This window comes from Ctenopharyngodon idella, chromosome 5 (genome assembly GCF_019924925.1).
Source record: "Ctenopharyngodon idella isolate HZGC_01 chromosome 5, HZGC01, whole genome shotgun sequence".
Taxonomy (NCBI): domain Eukaryota; kingdom Metazoa; phylum Chordata; class Actinopteri; order Cypriniformes; family Xenocyprididae; genus Ctenopharyngodon; species Ctenopharyngodon idella.
Genome location: NC_067224.1, coordinates 27,425,333 through 27,441,043, shown reverse-complemented (window position 1 = coordinate 27,441,043; position 15,711 = coordinate 27,425,333). Strand labels below are relative to the sequence as shown.

General features: G+C 36.7%; 3 protein-coding genes across 4 annotated transcripts; 2 read left to right on the top strand and 1 right to left on the bottom strand.

Annotated features, from left to right (window-relative positions):
• Positions 1-255: 255 nt before the first annotated feature.
• On the bottom strand, positions 256-5,321 carry ak6 (adenylate kinase 6). The gene is made up of 5 exons (XM_051894216.1): positions 5,078-5,321; positions 4,735-4,827; positions 4,567-4,625; positions 4,248-4,393; positions 256-1,466 (listed from the first exon to the last, which is right to left on the bottom strand). Exons 1-5 carry the CDS (start codon positions 5,112-5,114, stop codon positions 1,277-1,279), a joined length of 525 nt encoding a protein of 174 aa, XP_051750176.1. The 5' UTR covers positions 5,115-5,321; the 3' UTR covers positions 256-1,276.
• On the top strand, positions 5,306-10,624 carry rad17 (RAD17 checkpoint clamp loader component). The gene is made up of 17 exons (XM_051894209.1): positions 5,306-5,453; positions 5,871-5,951; positions 6,119-6,367; positions 6,697-6,774; positions 6,886-7,048; positions 7,190-7,326; positions 7,558-7,610; positions 7,705-7,827; positions 8,001-8,070; positions 8,183-8,294; positions 8,418-8,609; positions 8,745-8,830; positions 8,922-9,068; positions 9,224-9,370; positions 9,466-9,586; positions 9,847-9,904; positions 9,994-10,624. The coding sequence occupies exons 2-17, from the start codon at positions 5,910-5,912 to the stop codon at positions 10,238-10,240; spliced, it is 2,025 nt and encodes a 674-aa protein (XP_051750169.1). The 5' UTR covers positions 5,306-5,453; positions 5,871-5,909; the 3' UTR covers positions 10,241-10,624.
• A 283-nt stretch (positions 10,625-10,907) lies between these two features.
• On the top strand, positions 10,908-15,309 carry ccdc125 (coiled-coil domain containing 125). 2 transcript variants are annotated; one of them, XM_051894213.1, is made up of 12 exons: positions 10,908-11,211; positions 11,465-11,759; positions 12,169-12,227; positions 12,429-12,515; positions 12,623-12,700; positions 12,816-12,901; positions 13,331-13,413; positions 13,500-13,612; positions 13,683-13,790; positions 13,929-14,082; positions 14,772-14,884; positions 14,982-15,309. In XM_051894213.1, exons 2-12 carry the CDS (start codon positions 11,474-11,476, stop codon positions 15,291-15,293), a joined length of 1,479 nt encoding a protein of 492 aa, XP_051750173.1. In that variant the 5' UTR covers positions 10,908-11,211; positions 11,465-11,473; the 3' UTR covers positions 15,294-15,309. The 2 variants fall into 2 exon arrangements, with proteins under 2 accessions (XP_051750173.1, XP_051750172.1); XM_051894212.1 differs by having other exon boundaries at positions 10,909-11,211; positions 11,462-11,759.
• The last annotated feature ends 402 nt before the right edge of the window (positions 15,310-15,711 follow it).

The following is a 15,711-nucleotide window of genomic DNA, read 5'->3' as shown; positions in this document are numbered from 1 at the left end:
AAAAGTAACTGTATTCTGATTACGAGTATTTTAAAAAGTAGTTCACTCCAATTACAAGTACTTGATTTTTGGAATCTGATTACATAATCCAGATTACATGTAATCTGTTACTACCCAGCTCTACACGTACAAAATGTATCAACACAAATTGTGTGGGTTTTTTTGCAGGTTGGCACTGTATGTACAAAAGGTCATTAGTGACAATGGTTACTCACTAGGCTAATCAAAAAAAAGTAAGAATTCATAAAAAAAAACTAAACAGCTTAACATTGTTTATTTGGAATGAACTAAACATCTTGCTAAACATGTTGTAGTTGAGTAGGCAAAACACAACATCCCAAAATGATTTCAAAATTTCACATCCAATGTAAAATTACTCACTGAATTTCATTCATGTGACTGCCTTACTCTAATTACAATCTAATTAGTAACTTTTTTTGCAGTCATTTCATTTAAGATTTTCATTTCATTACAACCTACTGATACAATCGTGAAAACCAAATTTCTTGAAACTTGAAAACTTTCAGCCATCTACTACAACAGCATGGGACTACAGCAACAGAAATCATTTCTCCCAATTCTTCTCAGTTTTATTATTTTTTGTTTATCCAGGAATTTTAGAAAACGACATGATGGTTTAATTGTTGAAAGAACATCAGAGGGGGGAATAAAAGCGAAAAATTAAGTTATATTAAAAATAGAAATGGCAACTTGAAATTACTGATTAAAGTGTACAAAACAGACCCTCCAACATGAGTGACCTTTTCCTGCTGTAAACAACACTTAGCTAGAGTCCTTTCTCAGTTTTATAAAAGTAGCCCAAATTAATCTCATTATGTAAAGAATAAACTAATTATGTACTTACGAACCATATGATGATCTTTTGAGGAGAAACGCCCATGCAATTTAGCATTATTTTTGCGAATTAGATTTGATCCTACCAATTACTAACAGATGTAAAATGTTGCTGGTATTTGGTGGCAGCGAAGCAATAATAGATAATTTTTCAGAATTTTAATTAATCTTTGATCATTTATCAAAGAACACCAAGACGAATATAACTACCCAGTATAAAAATATTTATTTCTTCCATTCATTTTGGAATTGTTTAACTTTTTTCAAATCGAGTAATTATTAACAGTCTCACATGCTTCTAGTGCTTAGTAGTGAATAGAACTATACTATGTCTGGGGCCACAATAACTATGAAATGTGATGTCTCTCTCCTTTGACATGGACTCAAAAGTGCTTGAGCCTTTCACATATAATGTCCCATGTCAATTGTTGTCTTTCATCCATTGTTCAATCCATTGAACAATTTGTTCCATATTCCTCTCCAGGTCCTCAGGAGTATTACTGGGGAGCTGGTGGACTATCTCCTCCTTGTAGGCTTCCATGGCTTCCTCATAGATAGTCTGGAAAATCTCACACTGCACATTGTCCTGGAGCTTCTTTCCTGTGTACCCTCTGAATATGAAAAATATAAAGTTAGCCTGTTAACGGTCACTGGCCCACCGGTGGGCCCATTTGCCACTGCATGTTTAAAACAATTATATCCTATACCTGATCTAATGGTTGACAATCTATATATCATTCGAAAGCTTACGTACTCAAGATTCAGCCTGTGAAAACTGTTTTGAAATCAGAAACATTGCGTTACCATGAAAATGGTACTTTAAATTATTTTAGCGAGCTCCTCCCCTAGTGTGTGGCATCAGGTTTTGTATTACAAAATTTATTTTAACTACTTTATAATAAAAACCTTTTCTAATCTTGACAAAACACATATCGTCGGAAAGGTCTGAGTCTCACGGTTCCATATCTGCCAACTGTTTTGTGATATTTAGACAGAAATATATACATTTGTTACAGGAGAATGCATAGAAAAAAAAAAAAAAAAGAAAAAAAAAAAATATTCGATAGAATGTCAATGACACCCGGTGGCTATTTTTGGTACAGCGCCTAAACAAAATCTCATGGAAACTTCAATTTTTGTGATATCAACTTAAAATTTGGAACACAAATTGGTGAGACATATGGCTTTGATTTGATAGTAATTTTAGAGTAAAAATTATTTTGTAACATTTTATATAAAATATAAAATATTTAGTACAGTACATTTGATTTACAGTAAATTTAAACTTCCATAACTTTTTCATACTTTCATTTTTTGAAGTGATTTCACTTGAGCAATAATCTGCTGACTGTCTTCTTTAAAATTATGTCTATATTCCAAAGCATTCTTGAATTACAACCATTTAAGTTTGGATAGTGCATTTTCATGTATATTTTCAAAAAGGGGAGTGACAGTTAACAGGTTAAATCACTGCAACAGAAAGCATATAGCCACACAATATTTAACAGACTTCTCAACTGTACAGCGTTAATGAGTACACCCCATTTGAAAAGTAACATTTTAAACAATATCTCAATGAACACAAAAACAATTTCCAAAATGTTGACAAGACTAAGTTTAATATAACATCTTGCTTATAACATGAAAGTAAGGTTAATAATATAACCTAAAGAACAACATTTTCAGTTTTACTCAAATTAGGGTGATGCAAACATGAGTACACCCCACTGAAAGTCTCTGGAGCAAAGCTAAATTTTAGACTACAAATGTCTAATTTAACAAGAATTCAACCACAGGTGAGTCTAATTATTCATTTCACAGGTGTCCAGCAGACAGTTGACTATAAAAGGGTATTAAAACCCCTTCCTATTTAATGCTGTCAGCAATGGCACCACATGGAAGAGAAATGTCACCAGCCCTGAGAAAGAAAATAATTTCTTTACACCAGAAAGGTGAAGGCTACAAGAAGATCAGCAAAGCTTTACTTATCAGTCAGAATACTGTAGCAAAAGTGGTACAAAAATTTTAAAAAGATGGAACTGCAACCATCTCACAGAGACGTCCAGGTCGTCCACGGAAGTTAACACTTCGACAGGAGTGTCTTCTGATGAGAAGGGTTGAAGAAAATCGGCATGCAAGTTCACTGCAGTTATCTAAAGTAGAAAGACAAACTGGGTCGACTACTTCCCGTGACACAATACGGCGTACACTGCAGAAGAATGGCATGCATGGGTGCCGTCCACGAAAGAAGCCTTTCCTTAAGCCTAGGCACAAAAAAGCCCGCCTAGAGTTTGCCAGGGCCCATGCTGACAAAGATGAAGACTACTGGGACTCTATACTCTGGAGCGATGAGACCAAGATAAATGTTTTTGGAACCGATGGCTTCAAAACTGTATGGCGTCGCAAAGGTGAGGAATATAAAGAAAAATGCATGGTGCCTACAGTGAAACATGGCGGTGGCAGTGTCCTTATGTGGGGCTGCATGAGTACTGCTGGTGTCGGGGAGCTGCATTTCATTGATGGCATCATGAATTCACAGATGTACTGCTCTATACTGAAAGAGAAGATGCTACCATCACTCCGTGCCCTTGGTCGTCATGCACTTTTCCAACATGACAATGATCCTAAACACATTTCTGAAGAAGAACAGGGTGAAAGTGATTCAGTGGCTCCTGATCTGAACCCAATCGAACACCTATGGGGAATTCTGAAGAGACAGGTTGAGCATCACTCTCCATCCAGCATCCAGTCTCTAAAAGAGGTCATTCTTGAAGAATGGTTTTTCCATTGTCGCCAACTTGTTCATTCCATGCCTAGAAGGCTTGGTGCTGTCATTTAAAAATCATGGAGGCCATACAAAGTACTAGATGTAGTAGTTTTTGTTGTGGGGTGTACTCATTTTTGCATCATCCTAATTTTAGTAAAACTTTAAAATGTCTAATCTAGGTTATATTATTAACCTTACTTTCATGTTATAAGTTAAACAGATGTTATATTAAACTTAGTCTTGTCAACATTTTGGAAATTGTTTTTGTGTTCATTGAGATATTGTTTAAAATGTTACTTTTCAAAGGAGGTGTACTCATTTACGCTGAGCACTGTACATTAGGCTCTTAATCACAAAGACTGAATATGCTATATTGGTGATTCTTCAATTAGGGGAACTTTTCTGCCCCCTAGGATGAATCAAAATGCTTTTTAAATTTAATTTTATTGCCTTTTTAATTACTTTACTAATTTATAGTGTTGAAATGTTACATTTTTCCCTTAAATAACAGAACTTCCCTGTTTTGCTCAACCCCATCCCAATCTATTTTCAAGGTTTCAAGTAGTCAAAAGTGCCCCAAATTGAAGTATTACATGCTATGAATGTTATTGTTATGAGCACAAACCTGCTTTCAAGACGATTGTAGAGATTGGTGTTGTCTGTGCGGAGGACAAAAACAATGTGAAACCAGCGTTCAGGAAAGAAATCACAGCCATGGTAATCAATTATGACGCCTCCGTCTCCCATTTTGTCCTCCAGTTCATCCACAACCTGGAAAATTGAAATTGTCTTTACATTGGTTTATTATGTGCAGCATGTTATTACATGCTATTTAATAAAACTCTATAAAAACACATTTTGTTCAAGATTGCGTTCAAAAAATTCTGAGATTGAATCATCCAAATAAAGCACATGCCAATTAGAGCCATTACAATAGTACATACCCTGTCCTCATCCAATATAGGGCACTGGTATTCTTCATCAAATCCATCAAACAACTGGTCTGGAAAGATAATAAAGATGTAAAAACTATCAAAAAAGACACAAGGTAAACAAAATCCACATTTTTAAATATGAACGACAAAATTGTATTGCAATGAACAGCAACTTACTCTCCTGTGCCAAATCACCAACATTGACATAGGTTAGTCCTGTTCTCTGAGCCAGCTCTTTGCCTAGAGTGGTCTTTCCTACCCCAGGGGTTCCTGTCAATTCATGAGGAAGCATGTCAATGTTCAACATTTTAATAATTACTAATAATACTTTTTTGATCATTGATATACCTACTGGATACATCTAAAGTACATTTGAATGACAGGGAACACTCTATTATGTCATCAGCATGTAGTTTCTTTTAAAAACACGCAACGTGTAGTCGCACTTTCGTTTATTTGTAACATACGTCTATACTTACATATACGTATAATTACCAAGAGAAATGTCAAGACAGACTACCTGTGAGAAGAATGTTTGGTCTCTTCATGATTCTCATTGCAAGATATCACACGTGGGGGGAAAAAACGGTAATTAATACCACAAATCGTTTTACACAAATATCAACCGGACACTTAGTATCAATAAGCAAACAAAAACATGTAATATTCAGCTAATGCGTTGGTCATATCTTCTTTTGTGGCTATTAACATAGATCAACATAAAAACGTGTTCGAAATTGTGGAGCGTAATTGATGACGCAATCATCGTGCGCCAGCAGAGGGGCGGTTCGCCACAGCTTTAAAGGGATAGTAGTTAGCGTGATGTTATTTGTTACTTTCAGCAGCAAATAGTTGGCATTGTTATTCTACAAAAATCATCTATAGAAATGCCCAGGGTGAGTTTGAACTTTACTGCCTAAACAGTGTGTTAGCTACAATTCTGTTGATTTGGCCCGATAACTTGACAATGACTGCTAGCATTCGTAATGTCAAGCTAACGGTTAGAAGCGAACTTTCTGAATTTGACTAAATTAGTAAATTGAGCCAAAATGCTCAACAATGCTTTTATTAAATTAGGAGTTTAGTATGAGATTTTCTCTAAAACCTGTTATATAATAAAGCTTCCTCTGGTGGCATGAAGCAGGTTGTCTATTTGAATAGTAACGTCTTTGCTCCACTTGAGTTTATACGTAGATGAAAGTCTACTCTAACATTTACTACGGTCCTGCTTTCATTTAAGCTCGCAGAGGTAAATCACATCGTTATGCAGTTTTATATATTATGTAAGTTATTTGTTTTTCATCCCGGCGCAGTTTTGCATGGAGTAACTGAATGGGACGTCAGAGTTGATAATGTCAAAGCTGTCTCTGGGAGGAAAGCAGTCCTCTGGAAAAGTATGTAACGTCTCTGAAAGTACTTGATATCACAAAATACTGAATGTTTTTAAATCACATACGTTCTTCAGCTTTGAACCTGCACACTGAGAATGGATGTTGATGCTCCGAATCTACTGATACTGATGTGTATTATACTATGTGTTCTGCTATTATTTCCTTTTAAGATAAACAACTGGGTTGAACCATCATTTGGTGAACTTTTGGGAGGAGTGAATAGGACCCTGAAAAAGGGACCGCTCTCAGGGGAAAGCAAAACTACCAGGTGGCCATCGACTGGAGACCAAACCGAGAAAAAATCCAGGAAGAGGAAAGTAGATCCTCATGTGTCCAACAACCAGATCAGTGTGTCAAGTGAAGCACATAAACCAGACCAGGATGAGCCCTGGGTAGATCTGCATGCACCCCAATCACAGGTACAGAAGTTGTGCGTCTCAGGAGTGCTCAGTACAGCTTTTGGAAATCTACCTTCCTGAAGCTTAGTTCCAGCCCCTTTCTAACACACCTAGCTGTGAGTTTGAAGTAAAGCTAAACTTAATATAACTAGTTCAGGTGTGTTTTTTGATGTGTTTAAACTCTGTAGCAAATTCGATTTCGAGGAGCAAGACTGAGCACTCTAGTCTAGGTCACACAAACTATTTCCCTCTGAGAATACGTGTTTATCTGCTACCTAACCATTTAATTTTGTTTTTGTTATCTCAATCTACAAGCAGCATTGCTTAAAATGCTTCTTTCTCTCTGATAGGCCGAATTGGCAGTCCACAAAAAGAAAGTCGAAGAAGTCGAAAGCTGGTTGAGAGTTCATTTAGACAAATCAAAAAAGGTCTGACAAGTATGACATGTATGTTGTGTGATGTATGTTTGTTTAATCATTTGGATATATTTTATAATTGAGGTTTTTTATGTTGTATATGTGGTTATTATGTCTCCACAGGGTGGCGCCATTCTTTTGCTCACTGGCCCCTCAGGATGTGGGAAGACAGCTACTGTTCGAGTTCTTGCCAGGGATTTGGGTTTTCAGATCCAAGAATGGTCAAATCCCTCCACCACTTCTCAGTACAAAATGGAGGATTTGTTCACACAAAGCTTTGATCCAGGTCAGGAGTCTTTTCTTCTTACTAATCGTGACTAGTTTATATGTAGCGAAACCATGCATAATGTCTAGTGAAAGTTATATCTCATTCTCTCTGTATTTTATGAAATGTTTTTGTTAACTTGTCATGTTTTTATTCGTACAGGTTCAAGGTTTAACAGTTTCCATGGCAGCTCACAAACAGGGTTATTCCAAGAGTTCCTGCTAAGAGCCAACAAATATAACCGTCTACAAATGAGCGGAGAGAAACTCACTGAAGACAGGAAAATAATTCTAATAGAGGTGCTGCACAGAACTGCTCTTTAAACATATCACTATGATGTTGAATATCTAGCTTTGTTTGTGCACATAAAATGTAGGCATAAAGCTGAAACAAATGTTATAAAATAGAAACCACTTGGCAAGTAAAAACAATGAATTGTACTTTCACAAGAATTATTAAATGAGCAAAAATGGAATTAGAATTAAAAAATTAGAAGCTGACAATTTCTGTTCCTTTTTTTTTTTTTTTAGGAATTCCCAAATCAGTTCTATAGGCAACCAGGGTGCTTGCATGATATACTCAGGTGGGTACTAGTACTATATTTTGAAGCATTTTTAATGCAGAATGTCACTGGTGTCTTGCATGCAATTTTCCTTGCTTTTTGCTTGCTCTATCAGGCAGTTTATTAAGACTGGCCGGTGTCCACTGGTCCTGATTGTGTCCGATAGCCTCAGCGGGGACAAGAACTCCAGACTTCTCTTTAAAGATGTTCTGCATGAACTCGAAATTCACAACATTAGGTACGAATTCAACCAATTTAATTTTTCAGAAATATTTACTTAAAAATATTCAAACCCGAGGTCGTCAGGTAAAGCATTATTTACCCTGAACCTTCAATAAGACCTAAATATGTAAAGGTATCCTGTTCTTCAACGTCCTGGGGTCAGTTTAGTTAATTATTTCTCTGTTTCAGTTTTAACCCTGTGGCCCCCACCAGTATGATGAAGGTCCTAAGCCGTATTGTGACCATTGAGGCGGGAAAGGTAGGTTGTGTGGTTTGTTTTTGTATATATCTGCTGAGCTGGCGTATATTTATGACTCTGAGATCCCCAGTAGTTCTCTCAATACATCCTTATCTTCAAACGGTCTTTGCAGAGTTCAGGCAGGATCTCTGTTCCTGATAAAGCTGCTCTAGATCTTCTCTGCTCAGGAAGCTCAGGAGATATTCGCAGTGCCATCAACAGTTTGCAGTTTTCTTCATTTACTGGTGAGAAAAGCTTTACTGAACAACACCTTTATAAAAATGTTTTTATGGTACTGGAATTATAAAATATAGATTTTTTTTTTTTTTTTTTTTTTTTTTAATTATGCAATCATTTTCAATTCTCAGACAGTAGTCTGGAGAGGAGACTCTGGGCTTCTAAGAAAGGCAAGTCCTCTTCAGCAAAACCTGCTGTAAGGGCAAAGGGAAGGAGCAAGTCTTCAAAATCATCAGACATGCAGGATGAAAGCACAGCTATTGGAGGGAAAGATGCTTCGCTCTTCCTTTTCAGAGCTTTAGGGAAAATCCTCTACTGCAAACGTTAGTCCTTTTCACTCCCATTTTTGAAACTTTCTTGCTGAAATGTTATTCTATGAAGACTGTGATATAATTAGCATCATAAACTGCATGTAAATTCATTCCTATTTATAAAAATGGATGGCATGTGATTTTTAGGTGAAAGCTATGACAGCGCTCAAGCACCCAAGATGCCTCCACATTTAACAGATCATCAGAGAGACAAACTGCTTGTTGATCCAGAAGTAAATATTATTATGTTACATGTTACACTTTATTAAAAAATTAAATTGCTTTAATGTTCTAACCAACTTCTGATTGTAATATTTTCCTCAGCTTGTCATTGAGCGTTCTCATATGTCAGGTGAATTCTTCAACCTTTACCTGCATCAGAACTACCCTGACTTCTTTTCGGATGTGGAGGATATAGCACGGGCCAGCGAGTACCTCTCTGATGCCGACTTCCTGACAGCAGAGTGGAGCGTGAGTGCAAATGCTTTCGGGACTTCCATAATAACACACATAGGGATATGTCGAGTTACTTTGATTGTACTGCAGGTTTGATCCATGAGGACTATCATCATGTAGTATCTTCGCAACAACTTTGTTTTGTTGTTATGGTGTTCCTCTTTTCACAGTCAAGGTCGACTATGTTGGAATACGGCTCATCAGTGGCCACTAGAGGCCTTATGCACTCAAACTCTTCTCGAGCAAAAGCCAACAGCCAGTCCACTGCCGGTTTCAGGCCTCTTCATAAACCACATTGGCTTCACATAAATAAGATGGTATTTTTTATTTTATTTTTTTACTTGTATAGCTTTTTAAAGAATTGTTGAATTTATTATATATATTTATATTTTATTTTTTAATTTTGTGATAGTATCGAGAGAATTACCTGACCGCACAGTCGCTCTTCTTAAATTTCTGCCTTACCCCTGTGAGCCTCCTGACAGAGCTCGTGCCTTACCTTGCAAAGCTCACCAACCCAATGAGAAATCAAGGTGAACATGTGACCTTAGCATTCGCAAAATATACAAATACACAATTAAATGTTTAAATTGAATCAGACTGCATACCGTAATCTTTCAAGTTAAATATGTTTATTATTTTTCTGCCTCCTACACATGCATGCAAGACTTTTCAAATTGTGGGGCATTTCTCCTCATACTTAATTCAGATTTTTTTTTTTTTTTTCTCTCTCTCTCTCTCTCTCTCTCTCTATAAGTGATTTTAATAAAAATGTTCATCTTTGTCATATCAGCTCAAATAGCCTTTATCCAGAATGTTGGTCATCTTTCTCAAAAGAGGGTTCCTGGAAGGTGAGATAAACAAAACTTTGAAATGTTTTTGCAATTGAAAGATGTCTAAAATATTGAAGAAATGGTTTAATAAATGACTTTATTTGCAGGTTGAGACTTGAAGCTCTTGGTGACAAAGACCCTGGCATTTTAGATGCTGACAGCGAAAATGAAGACTCTTCTGCTGCTCAGTCCCTTGAACCAGGTACTACACCAGGAAATGCCACAACTGAGTCCAACATGCCAAATAGCCAGGATCCTTCTGGAGAACTTTCTGCCAGCCAGCCCCAGCCTACAAGCACTGAAGCCCTTTTGGATGAGGAAGACCTCTTAATTGAAGAATATGACAGTGATTGACTGATTACATGTCATGGACTTATTTAATATCACTTGTTGCCCTGATGCAATTGTTGAACATTTAGGTTGTAGGTTTTTTGTTTGTTTTTATTAAGATGGTAATTATTTGTAGATATTTATGTGCTTCAACACAGTGTTGCTGTAGCGAATTGTTCATATGTTTTTACTTGTTGAAATGTACCTGTTCTGTACACTGTTTCAGCAGGTTTTTTTCTGAGGATATCAGTGAAAGTATCTCTTAAAAAAATAAAAATAAAAAAGAGAATTTACAGCCATAATTAAAGTTTTATGTTGTCAGGATCTAACAGTCCTCTGGCACTGAGAAGTAGACAATCTATACTTCAGTCAAGGAGGTGACTACAATAAATCAATGTTTGCAACTTTGATGGCTGTTTTTGTTATTTATTTATTTTTGGGGGAAAATCTCTGAATCCATATTAGTTACTGTAGGGCTTGGGTTTGTGAAGATGCAGAGATGGTATGTGTTGTTTTAAAATGACATTAAAATGTTTCAATTTTTTTTGTATAAAAGTGATTAGCGATTAACCTGATAGCTTTTATTTTTAAATGTGCGTGTGTGTGTGTGTGTGTGTGTGTATAAAATCATGGCTAAAAGGAGCAGTCTCGACCTCTGTCTTATTTCTATTTCATGGGTTGGAGAATCGTCCAGGCGGAAACGCAAATGGGGAGTGTCAGGAAAATACTTGTAGGCTATTGTTAATGAATGATTTTTATGAAAGTTGTTATTGTTAGTGCCTTAGCGCTGGGACTGTAAAGCTTAAAAACTCCTGCTATAGATAGACATTTCACGATCTGTAGTATGTACCGTTGTAATAAAGCACCTGTCTGGTTAGACACGCCCCTTTTACGAAGTTTCACTTCGTCAAAGTAAGCGGAAAGACTTTGAAGTGGAATTTCGCCGTTGTTCTTGTTGGCGAAATACATCTCCTCACGGACAGGTTTTCGTAAAGGTTAGTAATGGTTATGTATTCTTATGACTAACATTATTATTCTAACCTCTACTCTCAAGCAACGCTAAAAGTTTCGTTAACCAGTACGCAGTACGTTTAGAGCTCGATTTAACATTTCCATGTCTGCTGTTTTGACTATCAAACATTGTTTAAATAGATGTCACTTTTAATGTATTTACATATACGTAGTACTCAACATGCTTGATGTACTTCGTTTTGTGTCTAATGCACTCACTCTTTTTTTCTTCAGTAGTTTGTTGTGATGCAGGGTGAGGGGTCATGCCCTCAATGCCTCACAGAAGATGACATGACAGAGGGGGATCTGGGTGATGGCATGGGGGCCAGATCCAGAGGACATCATGACCATCTCCCACAAATGAAGAACAGGGGGAGGTTTCTGGACTTCTTGTCCCAGTCACGGCCAATCAAAGGGGGCAGCGAGAGAAGCAATGGACCCTTTTCTTGGACATCATGCAGAGCTATGTATGCTGCTTTTAGGGAAGAACTGGAAGTTGAACGAGTTGCACAGCGGGAGAAAAGACAGTCGGGTTCGTTTTCTGGACTTGCATTTGAAGTCATTTAAACCTGTCAAACCTCTTTGATTCTTCAGTGGACACAGAGCAGGCTAAGCTATACTGTATAAACCACAAAAACGAGTTATGTTTAAAAGCTATTACAAAGAGGATAACTTCTTGGTAATGTCTGTAGGGGTTATAATGTGCATTCTCTGTTGATTTGTGGTGTTTGGTGCAGTTAACACCTGCTATTTCTTATCAGGGAGGGGACTTTGTGTACTCCCTTGAGCAATTCTGTACTTAAACAAATATTCAACAATAGTCATTTGAGAACCACACTACTACCAGGATATGATGTGTTGGCAATCCTAGAAAACCATGTGCCGACACACAAAAAAACAAAAGTATCTTATTTTCTAAATGTAACTGCATTCTGTTGTAGAAAGCTCTTCTGAGGACACAAGTGAAGAGCTACAGAGAAGATTACAGGAGGTCACAGAGGTAAACTCACAGATTTACAGTAATGAAAGTAAGAATTGTAATAAAAGATCAAACAAAATTATTTGCCATGTCTCACACATTAGATTCACAGAAAAGTGGCACAATTATGAGTTTTATAATGGAGCAAAGAAAAGATTTATCTTTACATACTGTGTGAACATGCCTCAGGTGTACATGCAAATCTTCTTCACTCTATAACAGGAAGTGGAGCTGTTACGCACCGAACTGGAGGTCACTCATCGTCACCTGGAGGGGAAACATGAGGCTCTTAGGATCTTGCAAGGACAGGTATTTAAAAATATTATCATTATTATCATTATTTATTTAAAGTCTAATTCATTAGTCTAAGTCATTTATGAAGTGTTTTAAGGTTGTGCTACATTTTGTCCTTGAAGGCAATCTTGGACAAAGCAACTTGTCATACTAAAATATTGCTTCAGAAGAGTGAAGAGAGGACCAAGGCCCTAGAAAAGGTGTCCTACTCAAACAACTACATCTTTTTAAAAATAATTTTTAATTAAAATTTTAATTTAATAAAGCATATTCCTGAAAATAGGGTCTCATTCCTGTGAAATTGTTTCCACACAGGAGGTTAATGCACTGCAGTGGGAGATCACCTTCAACCAGGTGCAATTCAAGAATGTGGAAAACTCATGGAGTTTAAAGTATGAGAGGTATATCCATGCAAAAAGACTTAAAGATCAGTTTTAAAGTCATCATGAAATAAAAATTTACTCTATTTTGTAAATGCATGTTAGGTGTTATGTGCAATTCATCCATGCACTTGTTTAATTTTTTTGACCTTGAAATGTTTCACTTCAACCTGCAGACTAATAAAACATTCCACGGCAACAGTATTAAAGTAGCCCAATTCTGCGGGAAAACCGCAGACTTGGCAACACTGATTTCATTGCCATCTGCAACCCGTTTTCCTGTATTTTGATAAAAAAAATACAAAGTCTTATTGGATAGTCTTATTGGATATTAACAACATATCCAATAAGACTTTGGATATACATTAAGGAAGTAAATGGGGTCAGTTTTAAATTAATGTTGACTATAAAATGCCCACATCTCACTGGTTCATGTAAATAAAACCTCAGGGTGTTGGCAGAAAATGAAGCCCTAAAGAAAGCACTAGAGGAGAGAATGAAAGAGCATCAGGAGCAAAAGACAGAGAATGCATGTAAGTCACATCTTATTTCCTACTTTTATTTGATGGCCCAATAACTGGTTTGTTTCCAGTGCATATTTATGTGTTTTGTGTCTTAGCTCTGAGCCAGAAATGTCTGGAGCTCCTGTCCATGCTTAGTGCTAAGGAAAGAAGGGACTTCCAGCGAACCCAGCCTTCTTGCAGCCTGAGAACAGACGGTTCTGCTCTGGAGGTAATGTTGGTGAATTTTAATCTATGTTAAATAGCTCTGTTCTGTAATAAACAGCTCTCTCTTGTTGAAGTTGGCGGTGTATGGGGCATGTCAGTGTAACTCTAATGGGGGTGAGCCATGCTCTTGTGCTAGAAGTGCTGCTGCAAGTCGCAAACAGGTTCTCCAGCTCAAGCAAGAGGTACTTGTCTTGAATTTGTCAATACTTCTGTTCCATTACCCTCCTATTCAGCCAATACATGTATTAAAACCATTACAGCGCTGGCTTTGCTCATTTGTCTTTGAGGGTCTTGTAATACAATGCATTTGTCTGCATTAGCTGGAGCAGCAGCAGAAGAGGAAGGAGGAGGCTTACGTCATGATGGATGCTTTCCGCATCGCCTTTGAGCAGCAGCTTAGGAGAGTCGGTGAGAACGTGCTCCGACAGGCTGAGACCGACAGACACCAGCCGCATTACCAAAGGCATGAGAGAGGTAAAAGGGCTGCTCAGTTTTATAGCTAAAACCTGAGGAAAATCATGCTGTGTGACATATTTCCCCTTCATTAAAGATGTTCACACAGAAATCTCCACAGAAACCTTACCTAAGATTTAGTTTTAGTAAAATGTCAAATCACCAATAATATCTGATGGTATTGTAAATTATGCTTTTTTTGGCTCAAGTCAGGGCCCAGAGGTATTTTAGTATTATTTATATACTATTGTAGTTATTCATATTTTGAATTAGCTTTTATTTTTATATTTTCAGTTTTTATTTTAGTTTAATTTTTAGTTATTTTGTTATGTGCTTTTGATATTTTGTTTTTAATTTTCTTATTATTAAATATTACTATTCAGATTTGTTTTATTTTTATTCCAGTTTTAGTTTTTATTTAATTTTTTAAAAAATAATTATAGTTTAGTTAATGATAATAACCATGAGTCAGAAAAAAAAAGAAAGAAATTTCAGTGTGGTTGGTCGACCTAATGTGAATGCACATTCTGGACCAAAAAGAGAAAGAAGTTCATTAAGCAGTGAGCCAACTGGCTCATTTCTACGAGTGGTCCGTCTTCTCCTGCTAGGGACCATTACTGCAAGTGTCATGTGGCACAGTGCTGTAATTTTACAATGGGACACTCTTTATTTCTAGTAATTAGCCTATATTTTTTATTATTATTTTAAAGGGAGGCAAGGGTCTCTCAGTGTAGGTGAAAGACTGAAAAAATTTCTGCCCACAACAAGTGAAGAAAAGATAACAGCTGATTCAAATGAAACACTGCATATGCTGCTTGATCTGGTCAGTATACTACATATATACTATATATATATATATATATACATTCCCTCACATTACATTTTGAGTTTACTACTTTTTGGTTGTCTTCCCTCTTCAGTTAAATGACAAAGAGGAGGCCTTGGCACATCAGAGGAAGGTGAGCTACATGTTGGCACGAAACACTGAAGACTTGGAAAAACGTCTCCAGATGCAGCTAGAGGAGCTGGAACTCTCACACAAAGACAGTAAAACAAAAACAGAGGCTTCTGAGGAGAGTGAATTTAGCAGAGGAGGAGACTGTAGATGCTCTGCAGACAGCCATGGATCACAACAACTCACTGTTCCTGACAGCCCTACAGCTGATGATGAGCAGCAGACCTCCAAATCCACTGAAATGAGAGACACTAAACCTGACAATAAAGATGTTTAAAAGAATGAGAAAAGAATTAAGTTTCATGTTGTATTTTTTCAAAACAAAAAATGGCTGCATATTATGTAGGCCTACTATTACCTAGGATAAGCAGAATAACCTAGGATTAACAGAACCAAAAATACCCACAATTCTAACCACAGACTTGCAAATAAATGGATTGATAGGATCTAAGATTCATAACGCACATTTAAATTGATTAGAAAATTAAATCCTTCCCCATGTATGAGTCAAAAGCCAATTAAAGAAAAAAAAAAACTGAACTGAATGATACTGCGAACAAAAACTGCAATCTTTCATTTTTGTCTCTACAGTGAAACAAAAATGAAAATAGTTATATAGTACTAAATTTTGTAGTCAAAAATTTGGACAAACTTGATTGAATGTATGCTTCTCATGAACTTATATTAGTCTATCT